Below are 18,230 nucleotides of genomic sequence, written 5' to 3'. Positions count from 1 at the left end.
CTCGAAGTAAATTATACTTGAAAAGTGAGGTCGGAATCATGAAAAAAGTTTTCACTAACTATCATTTTTAATTTGATGATTAATTTCACAATTATGCTAATATATGTGTTAAAAAATAAAAATAAAAATGATTTTCATTAAATAACTTAATCCGAAAATGCTATAAACACCCTTTCCCCTCCAAAAACGCTTATATAAACGGTTTTCTTTTCAGCGCGAAATTCGTTTCTCTGATCGTGGAGGAAGATGGAGGAGTACTTGCAGCACATGAAGGCTCTGCGCTTTCAAATGAACGGTACTTGCGAGTTCATTTCACAGCCTCTTTATTTAAAATTTTCAATCGATCTGAATTCTGAAAACGCAAAATAACTGAACATGAATTCAGATGTGGAGGATGAAGCGGCGAAGATTTCGGTCGAAGAGGAAATGCAATTGACCAACATTCGCACTTTGGAAAACGACTTCCAATTTGGTCAGCTCTTGCCTTTAAGTTTTCATGTTATTTTATTTATTGATTTTAATTTCTATGCACTTTTTCAGTCAATAAAAAATCATTGATGACATGATTTTTAAGCTAACTACTAGTGCATATTAAAATTAAATTTCATTTTAAGGAGATTTAAATTTAAATTTATTCATAAATCATTTATACACATGAATGTATCATTGAATAGAAATTTGTTTTAGTGTGTGATTAAGTATAGATATGTTTATAAGTTGATAAAAGTACGATTGGATGACGGGATAATGTTTTTTTTAGTGTCATTACATACATTATTTACTCTTATTTATAAACTCTGAACTGAAGGACCTATGGCCATGCTTTTTAAATGTGCAGCAAAATCTGGAATTACGAAACTCAATGAAGACACCGAAAAGATGAAGGCGGCAAAGGGTGAGATTTGCTCAAAGATATTGGATAAACAGAAAAGGATTGCCACTTTGGAGTCTGACACAACCAAACTCTCCCAGGTCTAATTCAATTGGTTCCATAGCATGAAACTTTGCATCTGTAATTTCAAACTGACCACTGCAGCTTAAATGTGAATGCATTCGAACACATTTTTTTATAATTGAACTACCTCTTTAGTCTTTTCTCCGTTGTGATCAATGGTCTTGCTCTAGTGGAAAGCGTGATATGTTCATTGTTAATTTGTTATTATTGTACTACTAGTGATAATGTTATGCCTGCATAAATTTTATTTCATCTACATGTTAAGTGATACCCCGTTACACTTGCATGCATTAACTTTGTACACAAAACTCAAATGTGGTTGCTAGAAATGTATACTTGCAACAAAGTAGTAAAAATAATTTTAAATTGAAAGTTGCGCTTTCCAGATTAAGTCTAGAGTTAATGTGGGGATGTGAGGTGAAAACTTGATAAATCTATATGGGGCTTTAGGATTGGTTATGAAGAATTTAGACCTTGTTTCTTGTTTTGACACACACACTCCATATTTGATGCCTTGAGCTGTGTTGTTGTCCTTGATGCTCGATAACAGACTTTGGAGCTTATTCAGCAAGAGAGAGTTGGGTTAGCTGCCAAACTTTCAGAGAAGAGGTAACTGAAGATACTGGGAGAATAATCTTGCACATTTGATGGGTATTCATCTAAATTGTTTTACTCTTTCAGAGCCTACTATAACAAGGTTGCGGAGGACATGAATGCCAAATTACAGAAGCAACAGGTTTGCTTTCATTCTTCTTTGTTTTATTGGTGTGTGACCTTTGGAGCGCAGGCTCAATGCAGGAAGTGATATCTGTGAACAAGAGAACAATTAGCAACAAATGTTGACATCAGAGCGGTTGTTGTGTTTGGGAAATAATTCCATTTGAAATACATACATGTTCTGCATGGAAGAATGGCTTCTCTGTTTTTGACTCAAAATTACACTACACCCCTGAACAAGACAATCAACTACTCTAAATAGAGTTCCATTTGGGTGTTTCAGGTTGTAGGGTGAGGTAAAGTGTGCAAATAAATCAAAAAGTTTTTATTAAATAGAAAATGCACTGCTACACTTCCAATGGAAAACTTTCCACTTCAGCAAAAAAAAAAAAACATTCCATTTTTAATTCATTAAGGCACTAATTAGCATTTTCCTTAATGAAATCATCCCAAAAATATTATTTATTTAATTCAGATTTTATTTCCTATGATTCTTTTGATTCCCATGATGTTAGTTTATTTTTAATTATATTCAAATCCGGAGGGATTACTTTTTATTCACTGAGTAAATCTATTTTTCCAGCATCCTTGTCCCATTAATTCTATCCTGTTACCAGCTCTGCTTTCATTTTTCATGCGCGTTCTTTCATTCAGTTTGTTGCGACTTTGTACTGAAAATAAATCTTTGGCAGGAATGGAACAATTCTAAAAAGATTAGCAGGGAACGGAAAAAGCGTGATTTGGTATGCCTTTTCTTATTCGTACGAATAACTTTAAACCGTTTATCAGGAATACCCATATATATCCTTTAGTTCCTCTGAAAATAAGAGTCCTTCACTCCTTGGTATGCATTTGAAAAAACTTCTTGAGCTTAATTGTTTACTGGGAAATAATATAACTTTGTCCAATAAATTATTGACTAAAAGGAAGAATAAAGCAAAGAAAACTTCCTCTGATTCTCAGGTTTTATTTATTTAATTTATCTACTTTTGTGACAAGTCTTTCCTTGTCACTTCCATTTGAATTTATGCAGGTTACAGAAAAGGCTGCTGGGCAACGAAGTAAAGTTGAAGGCATGGCTCTAAACTTTAGTGTGATGTTTTACACACAGTCTTACTTAAAATGACTCCTTAAACTCTGCCAACGATTTCAGGAGGATCTATTTCTTTGCTTCCATTCATCAAAGCTAAATTAAAAAAAGAGAGTAATAACCATTTCAAATAACTTATCACGAATTTAATAGCAATGAATGATCAATACAATGTTTATGTATTTTAAGAGGCATTTGAGTTATGACTGTCTGTTGCATTGTTGGACTGGTTCCATGAGAATTAAGATAGCATGGCTTGATTTAATTTCTCAAATTGAGAACCAGGGGAATTTGGCACAGCCGTCTGAGTTCAACTAAAATCACCCCGTGAATGCTCACTGTAACAAAATCTGTAATGAGTACCTTGGTTTTGTCAAGGCTGAACACTGAATCAAAAGTCCATTTTTTATTTTTTGCTATTAAACTTGCAGACATTTTATAATCCATTTTGTAAAACTAAATTTGATATCCTAGCTTTCTTTTCATAATTTTAACTTGCAGGGAAGGATGGTGCAGATGGTAACCTTGTCATGGATAACATGGTAGACTACTTTCATCAATGTATATTACATGAAGTTGGAATCTGGTAATTTATCTTTGTTTGACAGGGGAGTGATGTAAGGAAGGATTTAATAATTGAATTGGATAATGCTAAAGCAACCCTTGATGGGATTCTTGCTCTGAAAGCCAAAGTTCTTACAGAGAACAACAAGGTCAGTTATCTGCATCATTTTTAGGTTGTGAAGTATAAATAACTCAAGTTTATGGTTGTTTAAGTTATTTTTGGTTTGTGTAATTTTTTTTATAGCATATAATGAAACATTTCATTCATTCTAGAAACTAAAATTCAGTATAATATGAATGGGAAGATTTAGATCTATAATACACTAATATATTTATATTTTCTGTATACTTTATTTGCTACTTACTATTATTTCTTTTTTGTCTCTAGATAAAACGGGCTATTGAGGATGTGAAGTGCAGAGAAAATGAGTTTAAGGTTGGTTGTTAGTTTGTTATTCTGAAAGAATTATTAAGAATTTTGTGATTATCATAATTTTCCTCTATTAGGATGGTTGAGTGGAAAACATTTCCATTTTATATATATGTATTTCCCTGTATATTGTTTTACATTAGATCTTTGATTGCAAGCTACTTTCTTTTCTCCTCTTAGTTGGACAAGCAATAAATTTGTGGCTTTTAATCAATGATTTTGTAAATTATTTTATTCTAATGAATGAGCTATGCTAGCCTGAGCTAAAAGCAGCAGATATAACTGCTCTTGAAGAGGAATGTACAGCCCTTATTTCAGACAAAGCAGGAGAAGCTGAATACTTGCAATCTCTAGAGAAACAAGTTGAGAAACTCGAGGTAAAATAAGTTAAATCCACAGGAAAATTTTACAAGGTACTTAAAATAGTTATCTGGAAATAGCATGGTGTCGCTATCAAATAGGAATAATCAAGAGACAATATTCAATTAAATTTATCAGTATCTTATATAAAAATCAAACCTATGTTTTAATTTTCCTCTAATTGTTTCCCTTGCACTCATGGATATGCCTCTGATTCTACAGCAAATTCGCCATGTGGTAAAATGTGCTTGTGGAGAGGAATACACAGTTGCAGTAAATATGTAATACTTACAACCATTCAATCCCAAAAGAAACATCTGTACAAAATGAGTTAGAGTTTTATATGGTAACATCCCCCCTCAAATTGATGCTGGTTAATCAAGAAGCATCAATTTGTGAACAAGAAACTGATGAAATTGTCTAGGGAGAGACTTGGTAGACATATCAGCCATTTGCAAAGTTGTGGAAACATGTGAAAGATAAATGACCCAAGTAGTATCTACAACTTGACAAATATAGTGATAATTCACTTCAATATGCTGGTACCATGGTTGATATTGGATGAGTAGCTATTTGAATGGCATTTGGATTTTGGAGACAATATACTGCTTATGTTTTTATGTGATATCAGAGTCTATATGAAATATGTTGTGATACCCTCTATTCTGATATCATATTTATATAATAAAATACATGAAAATATGAAATTACATAAAATAATTTTATTCAATAAACATAAAGGAGTTTACGTGGGTAATAGACTCATATTCACGTTTATCACCAAATTAAAAACTTATCAATTAAGGGTATGAAAACATATTCAGCTCAAAACAAAATCATCCAAAACTCTAGAGAATGAACTAAAGACTCAACATGTGAAACAAAAATGATAAAAATTACATGTCTAGAACTTCATACAATTAATATAGAAACTCATGTTCCAATATCACATCCTATCATAGCATTGTGTCCTAGTTTCTTTTAGAACGAATTTTTTTAAAAGTTATCCACCTAACCATCTGTTTTCATGATCATAAAGTTCGAGATCATCACATGATCCAAACACAAACAGTACACGGGAAATGAGTTATCACATTCATATTCCTAATAGAGAAAAACAAGACAACATATATATACATATCATATAAATGAAATAAAACTTAACTTAAACACAATTCACGTCATCCTATCACTTATCACGTAACATCACATCTCAACACTACTCGTCTAACATATTTTCACATCATTCACGTACTCAAGGATCAAAACACAATATCACTCCACCAATCAATATCAATCAATACACAAGCATTATGCAACAAATATACATGTCAGTGAAAAATCTCGTCAGACACTCAGGCGTACATGACAAGACAAACCACACATTGAAAAGTAAGTAAAGTCACTCTCATTAGGTAAAATCATAGGGAGACCAACTAGGGTCCCGCTGTTTTGCAAGAATGCTCCAACCATGTGGAATTGACATAGGCTTAAAAGAACACTCAAACCAAATGTATTTACCCCCTAAGGCATAGACTTTGAAGAGTCTGCCAGGGTTTCTTCTTCCTGATTCAGCTCCAACTCAAAAAACATTTTAACACACAGACTTTATCTATGAACTGTACAAAACACATGACTTCTTAATTTTTCTCAAAATGATTTTAACTCGTCGCGCCTCAATATGATTAAACTCGTCAGGTTCCCATAGTGAATTTCATCATAATACTCGTTTCGCATTAACTTGTCGCCCTTAAATGATCTTACAGTTGTGTGATTATACGGTTCATAGCTCCCAACTCAATGCACACATGTATCTTACAATTCATCACATATTCAATTTATCACTTACTCAAAATCTCAATCACAATTTCATGATCCCAATATAACAATTTATCACACTAATCTAGTAAATCTTCTCTAAAACGCAAACGAATTATACAAAAATGCTTCTCACAACATGGGGAGTAAAACCCCTAAACAATTTCACATAATCATATCAAAATCAAAATCATATGTTCAAAAACACAAAAAACACCAAGAGCACTCAATTTTATCAATCAATTCGCATCAGGATTTCAATTGACCCGTCAAACACAACAATCTCGTAATTATAATCATACAAAAAGAATTATAATACAATATACATCCTAAAATAAACTCCAATTTGATCGTCTAAAGATCCCTTCATGTGTTCATTCTAACCTCAATTGTGATAAACTTATCCCTTACCTCTAAATAGGATCATGTATGTATTCCGCCACTGATAAGTTCGTGTCTAGCGGTTTTCTAAGATTCTTCAAGCAAACCAAAGTCAAACAACATGACATTATTACTACTCCAAACACACCATAGGAGAAAATATCATTTTTCCTCCCCACAGATATAAAATATTAATAATTAGTATAAAATCATGTTCTAAATTTTTGTTTCTATATATATAATCAGATTATATATGAAGTTATTTTTTATATCTTAACTTTATTTAAAGAAACCAACTACTCTATTCACATAGATTAATAATTTATTTTTGAAGTAAAATAACTTTATTTTCATTTTAAAATATGAAGTTTAATAGATATGTACAATCAACTTAAATGTTTTTACATTATTATTTATTTTATGACTTTTAAGGTGTTATGAATAAAAGTTAATAAATTTATCATACATAATAATTTATAATTGAATAATAGACTAAAAATCCTTTATCTTATCCATTCATATATTATTTATTTAAATTTTTCAATTTTTTTTAATATATATACCTTAAAAGATATATCTATAAGTTAACATTAACAATGAATATTGTCTATACACTCTACTTTATATATATATATATGACAATGCAGAACTTTTTATATTGGTTATCCAAATACAAATTATTATATATAATAATAATAATTTTTATTAAATCTTATCATAATTATCTTAATCGTTACATCTACCATAATTTCTTATTTATTGAGTTGTGAAGACTTTTACACATAAAATTCTTAAAATATTTATTAACATTTTGTTTATCATCACGTTTATCATCATCTTGTTTTGGTGTATAATGATCACATTGAGGTTATAACATATGATCACATTTATACCACCACCTAATCACAAGTAACATATATGATAAATTTATTAATTTTACACTAATTATTTTAAATTTTATACCTATCATAAATTTTGATTGATTGCTAGTATAAAAGAATTTTATACCAAGCACATAAATTAAATTGAAGATATCATTCTTGATATAACTTTGAAAGTAATTATTATAAAAGTATAAAAAAAATCATATATGAAGATTTGTAATTAAATTATATGTATAAAAAAATATTTATATTATATATATATATATATATATATATATATATATATATATATATATATATATATATATATATATATATATATATATATTAAAAAGCTTAATTGGTTAAAGATGATTCATCAGATATTATAAACAACTCAGTGATGATCATTTCTATGTATAAAAATAAATTAACTTTCATATACAATGTAAGGATTTTAACACAATTAATTAATCAATTAAAATTTATTCTTCATATAAAGTTTTAAGTAATTATTAAAATGTTATAATTTTAATTAATTATTATAAAAATATTTTTTTATCACATTTAATAATTTATGATTTGATAATAGTATAAAAAAATTATAATATTGTATTGATGATCAATTTCTGTAGGATTTGTTCTTTAAGTAACATTCTGACCAACAAGTTAATAGTATTTATGAATGGTTTTAACTTAAATTTTAATCTTAATTCAAACGAGAAGAAATGGCGGGTTGTGCATGTTCCCCACTAACCGTCAAAACCGTCAGAAGTGCAAAGTGGGGAGCAACAATCCTCTGCATTGCGTCCACGTAGATCAAAACACAAATCAATCCACCTGCTGCCACGCCACAAACATGAGAAAACAAACATCGTAACGTTTCTCGCGTGCGCAGGTGCATGGCGTACCCATGAGTCTAACCACACAGGAGCAAAAGTACGTACCATCCATTTCAAATTTTCCATAGGAATCGATATATAGATGAAAATGGTGGGTTGAACGAAGGAAGAGGCATATTACTGAAATTGAAATGATGGAAAGAGAGTTACTAGAGATAAAGAAGGGACCATGGAGTAGTGATGAAGATGAGGTGCTGTTGAGACACGTCAGCAAATATGGTCCTCGGGAATGGAGCTCCATTCGATCCAAAGGCTTGTTGTCCAGAACAGGAAAATCTTGTCGCCTTAGATGGGTTAACAAACTTAGACCCAACTTGAAGACGTAATTCATTCATTCTATCTGTCACCTTTTTAATTAATTATGTTTATGTGCAACTAACGCACGTTCATTTTAATTTCTTGTGTTATCCTATGTTGTTGTTTTTTAAGAACATGTGAAGATAATAAATTTAGTACGTATATACTTCGGTTACTATGATAAGATGGTGGGTTGGATCCTCTCTATTTTACTAAATTTATCATTCTAATAAACTAACATTTGTCGATCTGATCGTTGGTGTTTGTACTACTACTACTTCTAATTTTGATTGTTTCTTAATTTTTATAACGAAATATTGTAATGTGTAGAGGATGCAAGTTTACAGCAGAGGAGGAAAGGTTGGTGGTAGAATTGCAGGCACAGTTTGGGAACAAATGGGCCAAAATTGCAACGTATTTGCAAGGGAGAACCGACAATGATGTGAAAAACTTCTGGAGCAGTAGGAGGAAAAGGTTGGAGAGGATGTTGCAGAAGCCACCTACGTCAAAGCCGCACAAAAACAACGGAAAAACTCATATTAATCAAGTGGAAGAAATGGTGAGGTTCATGATTATCCTTTTACTTTCAACATATTGTGTGCCAGCGCAAGTGTCTATACATTCTATACCCTTTACTAGAGACAATGTCTAACATAAAAGGATACCTGAGACCTAGGTTTTAGGGGAGTCCTTACAATTAAGTGGTAGGAGGAAATGGATCCAGTGTTTTGTAACCATTGGATGAAGATCGGATAACTCTATTTTATTTTGATAAATCAAATTTAAAAACACGCTTTTGAAATCTGAATGTATGTTTGGATTAAAGTTTATAAACTTAAGTTTGAATCAAACTGAGTTTGCAAAAACAACCCAAGTCTTCTACATAACTAAGTTTTCAAGTAAATTTTTTTATGTTCAAATGTAATTTTGAAGGTAACCAAACATGTCATCAAAATGAATTTACTCTCTAAACTAAGTTTGAAACTTCCCAATCAGAAAACCAAACATAAACTCATAGTTGTCCAATATTCATTCAACAGTAATTTACAAATAATGGGAAAGTGAAAAATGTTCTATCTTAAAGTTAGATGTCTCAACAATTTTGTTGTAGTAAGTTTTTTTTATATCTTTTAGAAAAGATTAATTAAATACATAAAAGATCACAAATTCATGAACTTGGTGACTATGTCTATTTCAGGTTCCTCCTTGCAGTTCCAATCAGGTGGAGGAAATTCTATCTTACTCTACTTCCTATATGGGAAACACTCAAGTGTTCGAGATGATCAACCTACCAGATTTGATAAAACCAAACTATCAACAATTGGAAAATGATTACCTGAGTGCAGTTGAGGTTGAGGCCACCCCACTTCACACAGTACCATCGTTTGAGTCTTCATTAGGGTACAACTTCCCTCTACTCCCTGAACCTGATCCACTGATGGACTGTCCACTGTTCCCAGAGTGCCAGGACCTTGTTCCTGAGCCCTTTGATCCAATTTTTGTTGACGGGTTCAAGGAGAAAAAATGTTCAGAATGTGTATGCAGCAGCCAGAAGCTTGGGACCAGGTTGCCAACTTTTGGATTGGAAGGAAATTCTCAAAGTGCAAGTTCAAATGGCTTTTTCAAGGACTTCCCGAGCGAGATTTTTGAATACTTTGAGCACATTCCAACCTCGTCAGATCAATGAACTGTTTATTTTTAATTAGACTGTCATGCCCAGTGATATCATTTTGCTCCTAGTTTACATGTACCATCCATCCATTTGATATGTAGTCAATACTAGATTGTTGTAACTCGCGTTTCCAATTTGCCAATGTATGAACTTATATCAGGTTACTTGATTTGATCAAGGAAAAACTCAAGCTGCACAATATCTAATTAGTTGAGAAACTTAATGCCTGCACATTTGAGTATTTCCCATATTTATTATATTTTGTATTTGTATTTTATATATACTTCGTTTTATCAACCAAAAACTAAATAGCAAATTAAAGCTAATCGGTGTTCCTCAGGTTATACCACACATGACATGGAACAGTCTTTAGAATCTTTTATTTCTTTATACTCTCGGTCCTATTGATTTGCAATACGAACAGAATAGCCTTTAAGATCCTCCAGTAATTAGGCACTGGGAGTACACTGAATTCTAAGGTCCTAAGAGTAAAATATAAATTATAAATATCCAAGTTTGAAAGAAAAAAATCATAGCATCTACTTGGGTAGCTCCTCCAATCAAGCTCACTCCACCCCTTTTCGTAGCATTCTTGCAAACAGGGACAAGATATAAATGACAAATTCTACTAGTAGGTGTACCAAGTGACCCTTATATGAATATGAATACATGACTCTACGTAAACTATAAACAAAGATCGCATTATCAATCCAAGCGAAAGACCACAATAACACAGCACATTAGTGACAAGTATTTCTGTAAGCAATACATAATCGGCTAATAGCTGTACAATACTGTCACTGTTTTTACCCCCTTTATGAAGTAAATTGGTCGCTTCCCTATAAGCACAAGACATCCAAAATCAGATAGGGATTATCACTAAAACTGGACCAATAATATCCAACATCTTTCTGCAGCGTGATGATTGTGGATAACTTCAAATATAGCTGCTAATAATGATCTTCATGACTGGATTGGTAAAAAAATTATTCCAAGTCCAATATATCCAAGTCAACCAATAAATACAGGACAAGGAATAAAGCAATTCATTTCCAGACTGTCTCATTTGCATCTGTGAAAATTGCATTATGATGTTCTATGAGCAACTGAACAACCTCAATTGCACCAAAGTCTACTGGCGTGCCATCATCCAAAGGAATAGGAGATGATGCATCTATGGCTTCACCATCATCTGCAGCAAAAGAAACAAGAAAAGAATCCAATCAGCACGAATCCTACAAATCTATAATCTGCATTATTTTCTGCAGACGAAACTTAGGTCATTAATTTTCAATGGTTTCTCTTACGGGGTGTGTGGTAGCCTGGTAGGGAGATTGAGTTTTCCACTATTCTTAGCTTTCTATGTTAGGTGTGAATTTTTAAAAAAGATTTCCAGTAAATTAATATTCCTGGGTGTTTTTTAAAACCATATTTCCCAACAAAACATTCCCAAGGGAGGAAGTGGAAATCCAAGATTTGAAGTTTGGATACCCATGAAACGTTGTCTAACCTTAAGAATATTCAGGCATACCAAACATATTTACAACATTTTCAAAAATTGAGATTCTTAAAGAAACAAGATTACTAGAAATATAAATCCAAGGAACAAAAGAAGACTAACCCATGGTCTTACTCTATCCCTATTCAACTAGTTATCTCTCATGCAATCAACTCCTCTTATTAGGCCTTTTATTGGTCCTCTCTTCACATGGCCAATATAAAAGCTTATGCTTAGTGAAGATTATTGCACATTGAACATTTTGACTTAGAAAATAACCATTGCCCAAGAGACTACATTATGATTTCATGGAATGTCCCACATGGTTATCATCCTTTTGGCCATAGTCAATAATAAATTTATATTTTAAGTTAATTTGGTTATCTTAAAAAATTTACGTGTTTTAGCATCATTTTGCCTACCAGCAAGCATGTCCCAGGCAGTATATGAACCAGGTGGTGGATCCACACTCTTTTTGGAAGGACTTTTCGACATCTGATTCCAATATTGATGATAAAATTCAGGTGTCCGTTCCTTTTGCCACATAATAACAGGTGCCATTTCCATAGCAAGGCACCGAGCATCCATCTAGAGAAAATCAACAATGTTGAGCATGCTACTCAAATCCAATTTGTATGTAGTAACAAGCAAGTAATGACTATGACATTGCTTTTATGGTCACCCAAGTGATGGGAAACCAAAAATAGCAAGCATGAAAATGATCATATTGCAGGGACAGAGGAAAGAAGCTAACTATAACAAAGCAAGGTATGCATCTACGAAAATATTGCTGTTTCCTTTCTACTTTTAGATTAAGAGGAGAAAATAGTGATATTAGCAGAAGAAAAAAATATTAGAAAAGGAGAAAAGAACAAGAAACTGACCACAGCAAATCCTTCAAGAAGTAAGCAAGAAGTACAGAAACATAAATATTTAAGCTCTCCAATCCTTCTCCAAATCATACAACAAAGTCAAACATAACCCTCAGCAGAAAGCCCAAAATAAGCTAGGAAACAATCTTATCCCAAAGAATATAAAAATATAAAATACACTAACTGAAAAGTGAAAAGACTGGCATTTTGCTGTAGCCAAATACACTTCATACTAGCTGATTAAGCACACACCCACAAAGCATTCAGTGCCTCTTTTCCTTATAGAAACTAAAGAGCCAAAAATATGGCCGATTAGAAGCCTCTGATAAATGTTCAATTTTAAAGGCTAGACCTCCTCTTTTAGGCAATACCTTTGATAGACATTCAAAGCCAAAAAGGGTTCCAGAATTTTGCTGACTATTCTTTTTCATATTCTATCTTTTTTCTTTTCTTGTTTTACTATGTGGATAGTTTACCCTGATGATTACTCTTGTTCCATTATGAATAATAAAATTTATCATTCCAATATAAGTATATTGGACAACAGTATGCTCCATTTACCTAGTGAACTATTGAACAATTTATTGACCAAACAACAAAATTAAAAACCAAACTTAAGAATACCCAGAATAAGAATATGAAGGTAAGTTGGGGTCTAAAAACAAATTTTAGAAAATAAAAAAAAAAGGGTTATAGATCGCTAATGAAGAAAAAAAAAAAAAACTCAACTGTCAAAAGCAATGCCTTTTAGTTAAATGCAAGGTTTAATATATGGACACAAATTAAATATCATAAAGGAAATCAACAACTTCAAATGATAATGACGTTAACAAAACAACAAATGAAATGCATAGATTCAATGAACAAATATAAGTGCTCATCAGGCATATGAAACCCAATCTCCCACCCACCCATCCCTACTTCGACTAAACCATGCAGAGAAGACTCCTACCTTATTGAGAAGTGACTTCTGGCTAACACGGAGTAGAAGTGCTGTTATAAACTCCAGAGTCATGTAGTTTACACTGGAAAGCCTCTTGAGTATGTTTCTCATGGAATATATACTGGATCGAGCACCTCTAATCTCATTATAAAGCTCTAATGTGGTTAGTGGCTCAGGAAGGCTAGCAAGATAATATTTTACAAGAGCTGCTACATCAACAGGAGTTGTTCCTTCTGGTACTGAAGCAGTAGAATCTGCAACATGCAATAATAGTAGCAAGTATATCATCATCCAAATATAATAAAAACATACCCATTACTGAAAGAATGATTGAATTACCTTGGTTGTATAGGGAAACCAACTGGTGAATAACCTTTTTATCCCCTTCAGATTTAAAAAGATGTGGCGAGTTCAATCCTGCTCAAATTAAATATAATGAAATTACTATTGGATCAAAATAAAACATAAACTGATCCATGGACGTGGAGCCTTACTCTAGAAACAGCTACCTGAAACTATAAGATAATCTGCACAATTGATTAATATCTGAGGAATAGGTTTGCAGCAATCTTGCCTTTGCACAGTAACCTCAATAGGAACTCCAAATACTGGGGTAAAGATAAGTGAATAATTAAGTACCATTATACAGGCATTAGGCAGGAAACAAATTTTAAATATCAAGTAAAAACCTGCATACAAACAAAGAATGCTACACTGCTATATAACTTAATAATCAACTAATAATTAAAGTATCAAAACGGAATTCATCCCAATATGTCCAGCAGGAACAATGGAAGTAATTCTACATAGCCCGCAAAAGACTGTGGTGTGTATGAAAAGAACTGTTCTCTTTCTCAGTCATGTAGTTTGAGAAACTTACCATCAGTGCTTGCAACTCCCTGCAAAAGAAAATTATAGTAAGAATTTTGCAGATGATGTATAGGGTAAAAAAATAGGTCAAAGTTAAGCCCAATGTCATTTACTTTTTGCCATCTTTCAATATCTGTCAAGATAGTCTTACTTTTTTGTGCTGTTATTTTTGCCACCTGAAACAAATGAACATGATGGTAAATCAGAAAGACAAGTAAAGAATATCAGCATCAAACTGGTGCAGCAAAAATACATTGTGAATGATAATGTGGCATTTGACTAGCAGATAAGATATAGAAAAAGGAAAAGGATACAAGAGACAAAAACCAAAAAAAAAAGAAAAAGAAAAATCCATTTACCAAGTCCAGAATAACAGTCTTAAACAACCTACAACCCAACCACAGGCTATCCAACATACAACTGACAGAATTATATAATCCAGAATCACTTTGGATAAGGCACCTCCTTTACCCAAATAAAATCCCCAGAATAAGACAGTGCTTATTTTTTTTTTTCGTTTCCATTTTTAGTTGATACATTTTTGCTATCATTTCCAAAAATGCCACATAGGGCTCATTCTGTTGCTTGTTTTCAAAATTTTGTGAACAAAATGGAGAAAACTATGAAACCTATTCATTACCCATTTATCCCTTTCTAAAAAGTTATCCATCACAATCTCAAATAATTTATCAACTACATTACCTCTTCAACCTTGGACTTTCCCACAACCACCTTATCCTTTGTCCCTGAGAAGCCTCTCCTCAGGAGTGTACCAGTTGTAGCAGCAGCTGATATGAAACGATCCTGCACAGCATGTCTTGTGGATGGCTGTTGAAGAAGTGCCCACCGACTCTTCACCATCGATCCAACTCGTCCTGCCACTTCAGCCACATTACTCTTTGTATCCTTTGTGACCTCACCAACGAATGTTCCTGCTGACTCCTTCGCTTCTTTAAGCTTGACCCCTACATCAAACTCATATTGGAACAAACAGAGACCGGAAAGGCTTTATTTGGATTAATTTCGCAATAAGCACTTATAGGAAAATAAAATGAATTAAGTTTCTCTCATAAGTTAAAATTAGCTTATGCATAAGCTAATTTATAGAAGTTTATCTCATTTAGCTTCTCCAGAAGCTGATTTAACTCATGCATAAGCTAATTTAACTTATGGGAGAAGCTTAATTCATTTTATCTTCCTATTAATTTCTTTTTTTGTAAGTGCTTATGGAGAATTTTATTCAAAAGAGTAGTGATACTTGGACACTCCATTGACACCTTTCAATTGTCTCTATCCCTCTTCTTGTCACATCAAATACCTATTACATCTATCACTTTTCTATATTGTTTTATTCTCTCTCTAAGTGACTTAAGGTTTTAAAAAACGGTCCGCAACCGTGATTTGGGCCACAACATCAAGGCCTTTTAACCGTCGGTGACCACAATTAGAATCATATCGGCCGCATTTATTTGTGATTTGCTGCGATATCAACAAACACGACGAAACAGCAACGTGACTGTGATCAATATTTAAAACCTCAGCATATTGGGTGTCCTAGAAACATTTCCCTATTCAAACAGTAGCAAAGTAAATAATAAAAAAAAAAAAGAGAAAAGCGCAGCAATACCAGAGGAAGAAAAGAAACCAGCAGCCTTGTCTTGCCACTGAGGTGACATGATTGAAGGCATCGAAGCAGAAGCTAAGAACTAAATCAAACTCAATGGAAAATAATCAGTTTTCACTTGATCCTGCATAAAAGACAAGTTTGGACACGACAGATCATCGATTTGTTGAAAAACAAAATCATCAATCAAACACAAAAATCTTTTATAAATAATTTGGTGAAATTACACCAACAATAAATAGTCTGTGTAGTAAAAGGCAAAGAAGAGAATCGATGAGGCCTCTACTCTAGGGGTTGAAAAAAACGAAAAGCAAACAAGAGAATCTGATGAAAAAAGGAAGAGATCGAAAAACCTTATATATTCCCGTAATGAATTAGAGAGAGAAGAGAATCAGATCAAAGTTTACCTTGCTGCTATTGAGAGAGAGAAGTTTGAGAAAAGACGGCAGCAAAAACAGCTGACAGAGATAGGAATGGGACTGCTCTGACCAAGTCCGAGGATCAACTTAACGTAGCTCCAAACTAGTATAACGGTACTTTTTTTTGTCATATCATATACTTATACTATTCTTTTATCATATAAGATTAATATTTATTTTGTATAACTAATAAATAAATATTTTTGAAATTATATTATAATTAATTTTTTTAACAAATTAATATTTTAAATAAATATATTATATTTTAGATTTACGATAAAAAATTATATTATATGATAGGGTTATTTTTAATTATTAATAATTTTAAAATTATTAAATTAAATTTAAAAATAAAGTTAAAAATGATAGATTAAAAAAGATAAATTGTTAAAAAATTTAAAAATGACCTCTTTAAAAATGTTCTTTTTGAAGAATAACTCTTAAAAGTACTGTTATTTAAAATATAGTTCTTCTTTCTTTGCAAAGTTTTAATATATATATATATATATATATATATATATATCTCGAAGAGGTTAATCGAATTACTTGATTAAATTAACTTGTTATCAATAATCAATATCAAGTATGAATTATCAATTTTTAAATCAATTTGATGAAAAATATATTCATTTCGATGGGGAGAACTTCATCCTTTCTCACTAGAACTTTTATAATTGAAATTATTTATTCTTAAATACTATAAGTTTATATATTCCTAAAAGATAAATTTTTATGATTCTTTTTAGTGAATAAACAGAGACTTCAATATGTTGGTGGCACTTATTTATTGCTAAACATGTACTATAGAACTACTTGATAATAAGTGTGTGTACCACTACGACACGAGCATAAACTACAGATTGAGGAGCATGACATGCATATGCATTCCGTTATAGGGTAATGAGTGAAATCATATATTATAAATCAATTATGAGTAAAACATATTTCTATTTCATGATTGTTAATATATTGGATGAGAATGTGAGAAGTGAATTGATGAGATCTCTATATTGTGAATAATTGATCATGTTACGAACTTGTATTATTCTAGTTTAATTTGATAGAGAATGTGATGTATGTCTAGTAATTAGACGAAAGATGTGTGTCATCAATTGAGAATGCCTTATGGTACCTTAGGGGTATGAGAGGGATTATAGCTTATAATAGTGTTGTAAGGTACTAGTTGGAAAATGATGGTCATGAATAAGAAAACAGCAGAAGGCCAGTAAGTCCTAATTTAATGTAAAAGGAGAGTTGAGGAATGGAATGCCATAAGTTGAGTGTATATATCTTAAAGCTTTAGTAGTCTTAGATCATAGTGGATAACTCTAAGTATAAGAGGAAAGAAATTTGGTAAAGTCTCAGCAAGAATAGTTTAGCCAACTAGAGGGGTTGTGGTAAAAAAGTATCCTAAGATAATAATGAGAGTTAAACTTATAACAGTGGTGAGAATGAGAGAGGAGTCTACGAGAAGTACTACCAATTGAGAGGTGAAGATCCGACCATTTGAATAACTGATTTGGTAGAGACCTGGGAGGGTAAAGCCATGAGATAAATAACATGGTTGCTTGGGTAGAAGAGTCGAATATCTGCAGATTCCTTAGAGCATTCACCAAGACATTATGCCTCATTCCTTTATTTTTTTTTTCAAGATATAGGTGGGAGTGCTTGCTGATGGAGCTCGAGGTCACAAACTGGAAGGACATAGCTTAGTTTCATATGTCCATGCCTTCATGAGAGTATTTGATGTAACTTTCCACAACACCATTATATGTTTTGTAATTGTTGTATTGAGAATTTAAAAGCCGTTAGATTAAGAACCTTTAATCATGTTTATAATATTCACCTAATGAACTCTGATTAGTTTGTTTTAAAATTTACACGTTCCTAAACATTTAGGTGTAGTTACGATAATGCCCTATAGAGTGTAGTATTTCATGGGGTCTTAAGATGTA

At 32.2% G+C, this 18,230-nt stretch overlaps 3 protein-coding genes across 7 annotated transcripts; 2 read left to right on the top strand and 1 right to left on the bottom strand.

Moving 5' to 3' along the window:
• Nucleotides 1–152: 152 nt before the first annotated feature.
• Nucleotides 153–4,741, top strand: LOC102666833 (uncharacterized). The gene is made up of 12 exons (XM_006592918.3): nt 153–295; nt 386–472; nt 839–972; nt 1,506–1,564; nt 1,637–1,691; nt 2,365–2,415; nt 2,706–2,745; nt 3,264–3,304; nt 3,371–3,475; nt 3,715–3,762; nt 4,014–4,133; nt 4,339–4,741. The coding sequence occupies exons 1-12, from the start codon at nt 247–249 to the stop codon at nt 4,399–4,401; spliced, it is 852 nt and encodes a 283-aa protein (XP_006592981.1). The 5' UTR covers nt 153–246; the 3' UTR covers nt 4,402–4,741.
• A 3,465-nt stretch (nt 4,742–8,206) lies between these two features.
• On the top strand, nt 8,207–10,565 carry LOC121173231 (transcription factor DUO1). The gene is made up of 3 exons (XM_041007678.1): nt 8,207–8,402; nt 8,708–8,936; nt 9,576–10,565. The coding sequence occupies exons 1-3, from the start codon at nt 8,212–8,214 to the stop codon at nt 10,062–10,064; spliced, it is 909 nt and encodes a 302-aa protein (XP_040863612.1). The 5' UTR covers nt 8,207–8,211; the 3' UTR covers nt 10,065–10,565.
• Nucleotides 10,566–10,661: 96 nt separating this feature from the next.
• On the bottom strand, nt 10,662–16,389 carry LOC100794806 (uncharacterized Rho GTPase-activating protein At5g61530). Of its 5 annotated transcripts, none has more exons than XM_003540500.5 (10): nt 16,264–16,389; nt 15,860–15,980; nt 14,935–15,197; nt 14,346–14,408; nt 14,243–14,261; nt 13,872–13,970; nt 13,702–13,779; nt 13,372–13,616; nt 11,970–12,135; nt 10,662–11,241 (listed from the first exon to the last, which is right to left on the bottom strand). In XM_003540500.5, exons 2-10 carry the CDS (start codon nt 15,918–15,920, stop codon nt 11,096–11,098), a joined length of 1,140 nt encoding a protein of 379 aa, XP_003540548.1. In that variant the 5' UTR covers nt 15,921–15,980; nt 16,264–16,389; the 3' UTR covers nt 10,662–11,095. The 5 variants fall into 5 exon arrangements, with proteins under 5 accessions (XP_003540548.1, XP_006592979.1, XP_040863610.1 ...); XM_006592916.3 differs by having other exon boundaries at nt 16,210–16,269; XM_041007676.1 differs by having other exon boundaries at nt 14,243–14,408; nt 16,210–16,266.
• Between the last annotated feature and the right edge of the window lie 1,841 nt (nt 16,390–18,230).

The sequence above is a fragment of the Glycine max genome, chromosome 12 (assembly GCF_000004515.6).
Source record: "Glycine max cultivar Williams 82 chromosome 12, Glycine_max_v4.0, whole genome shotgun sequence".
In the NCBI taxonomy this organism is placed as follows: domain Eukaryota; kingdom Viridiplantae; phylum Streptophyta; class Magnoliopsida; order Fabales; family Fabaceae; genus Glycine; species Glycine max.
Note: the sequence above shows the minus strand (reverse complement) of the source record. Positions and strands in the feature narration are given on the sequence as shown.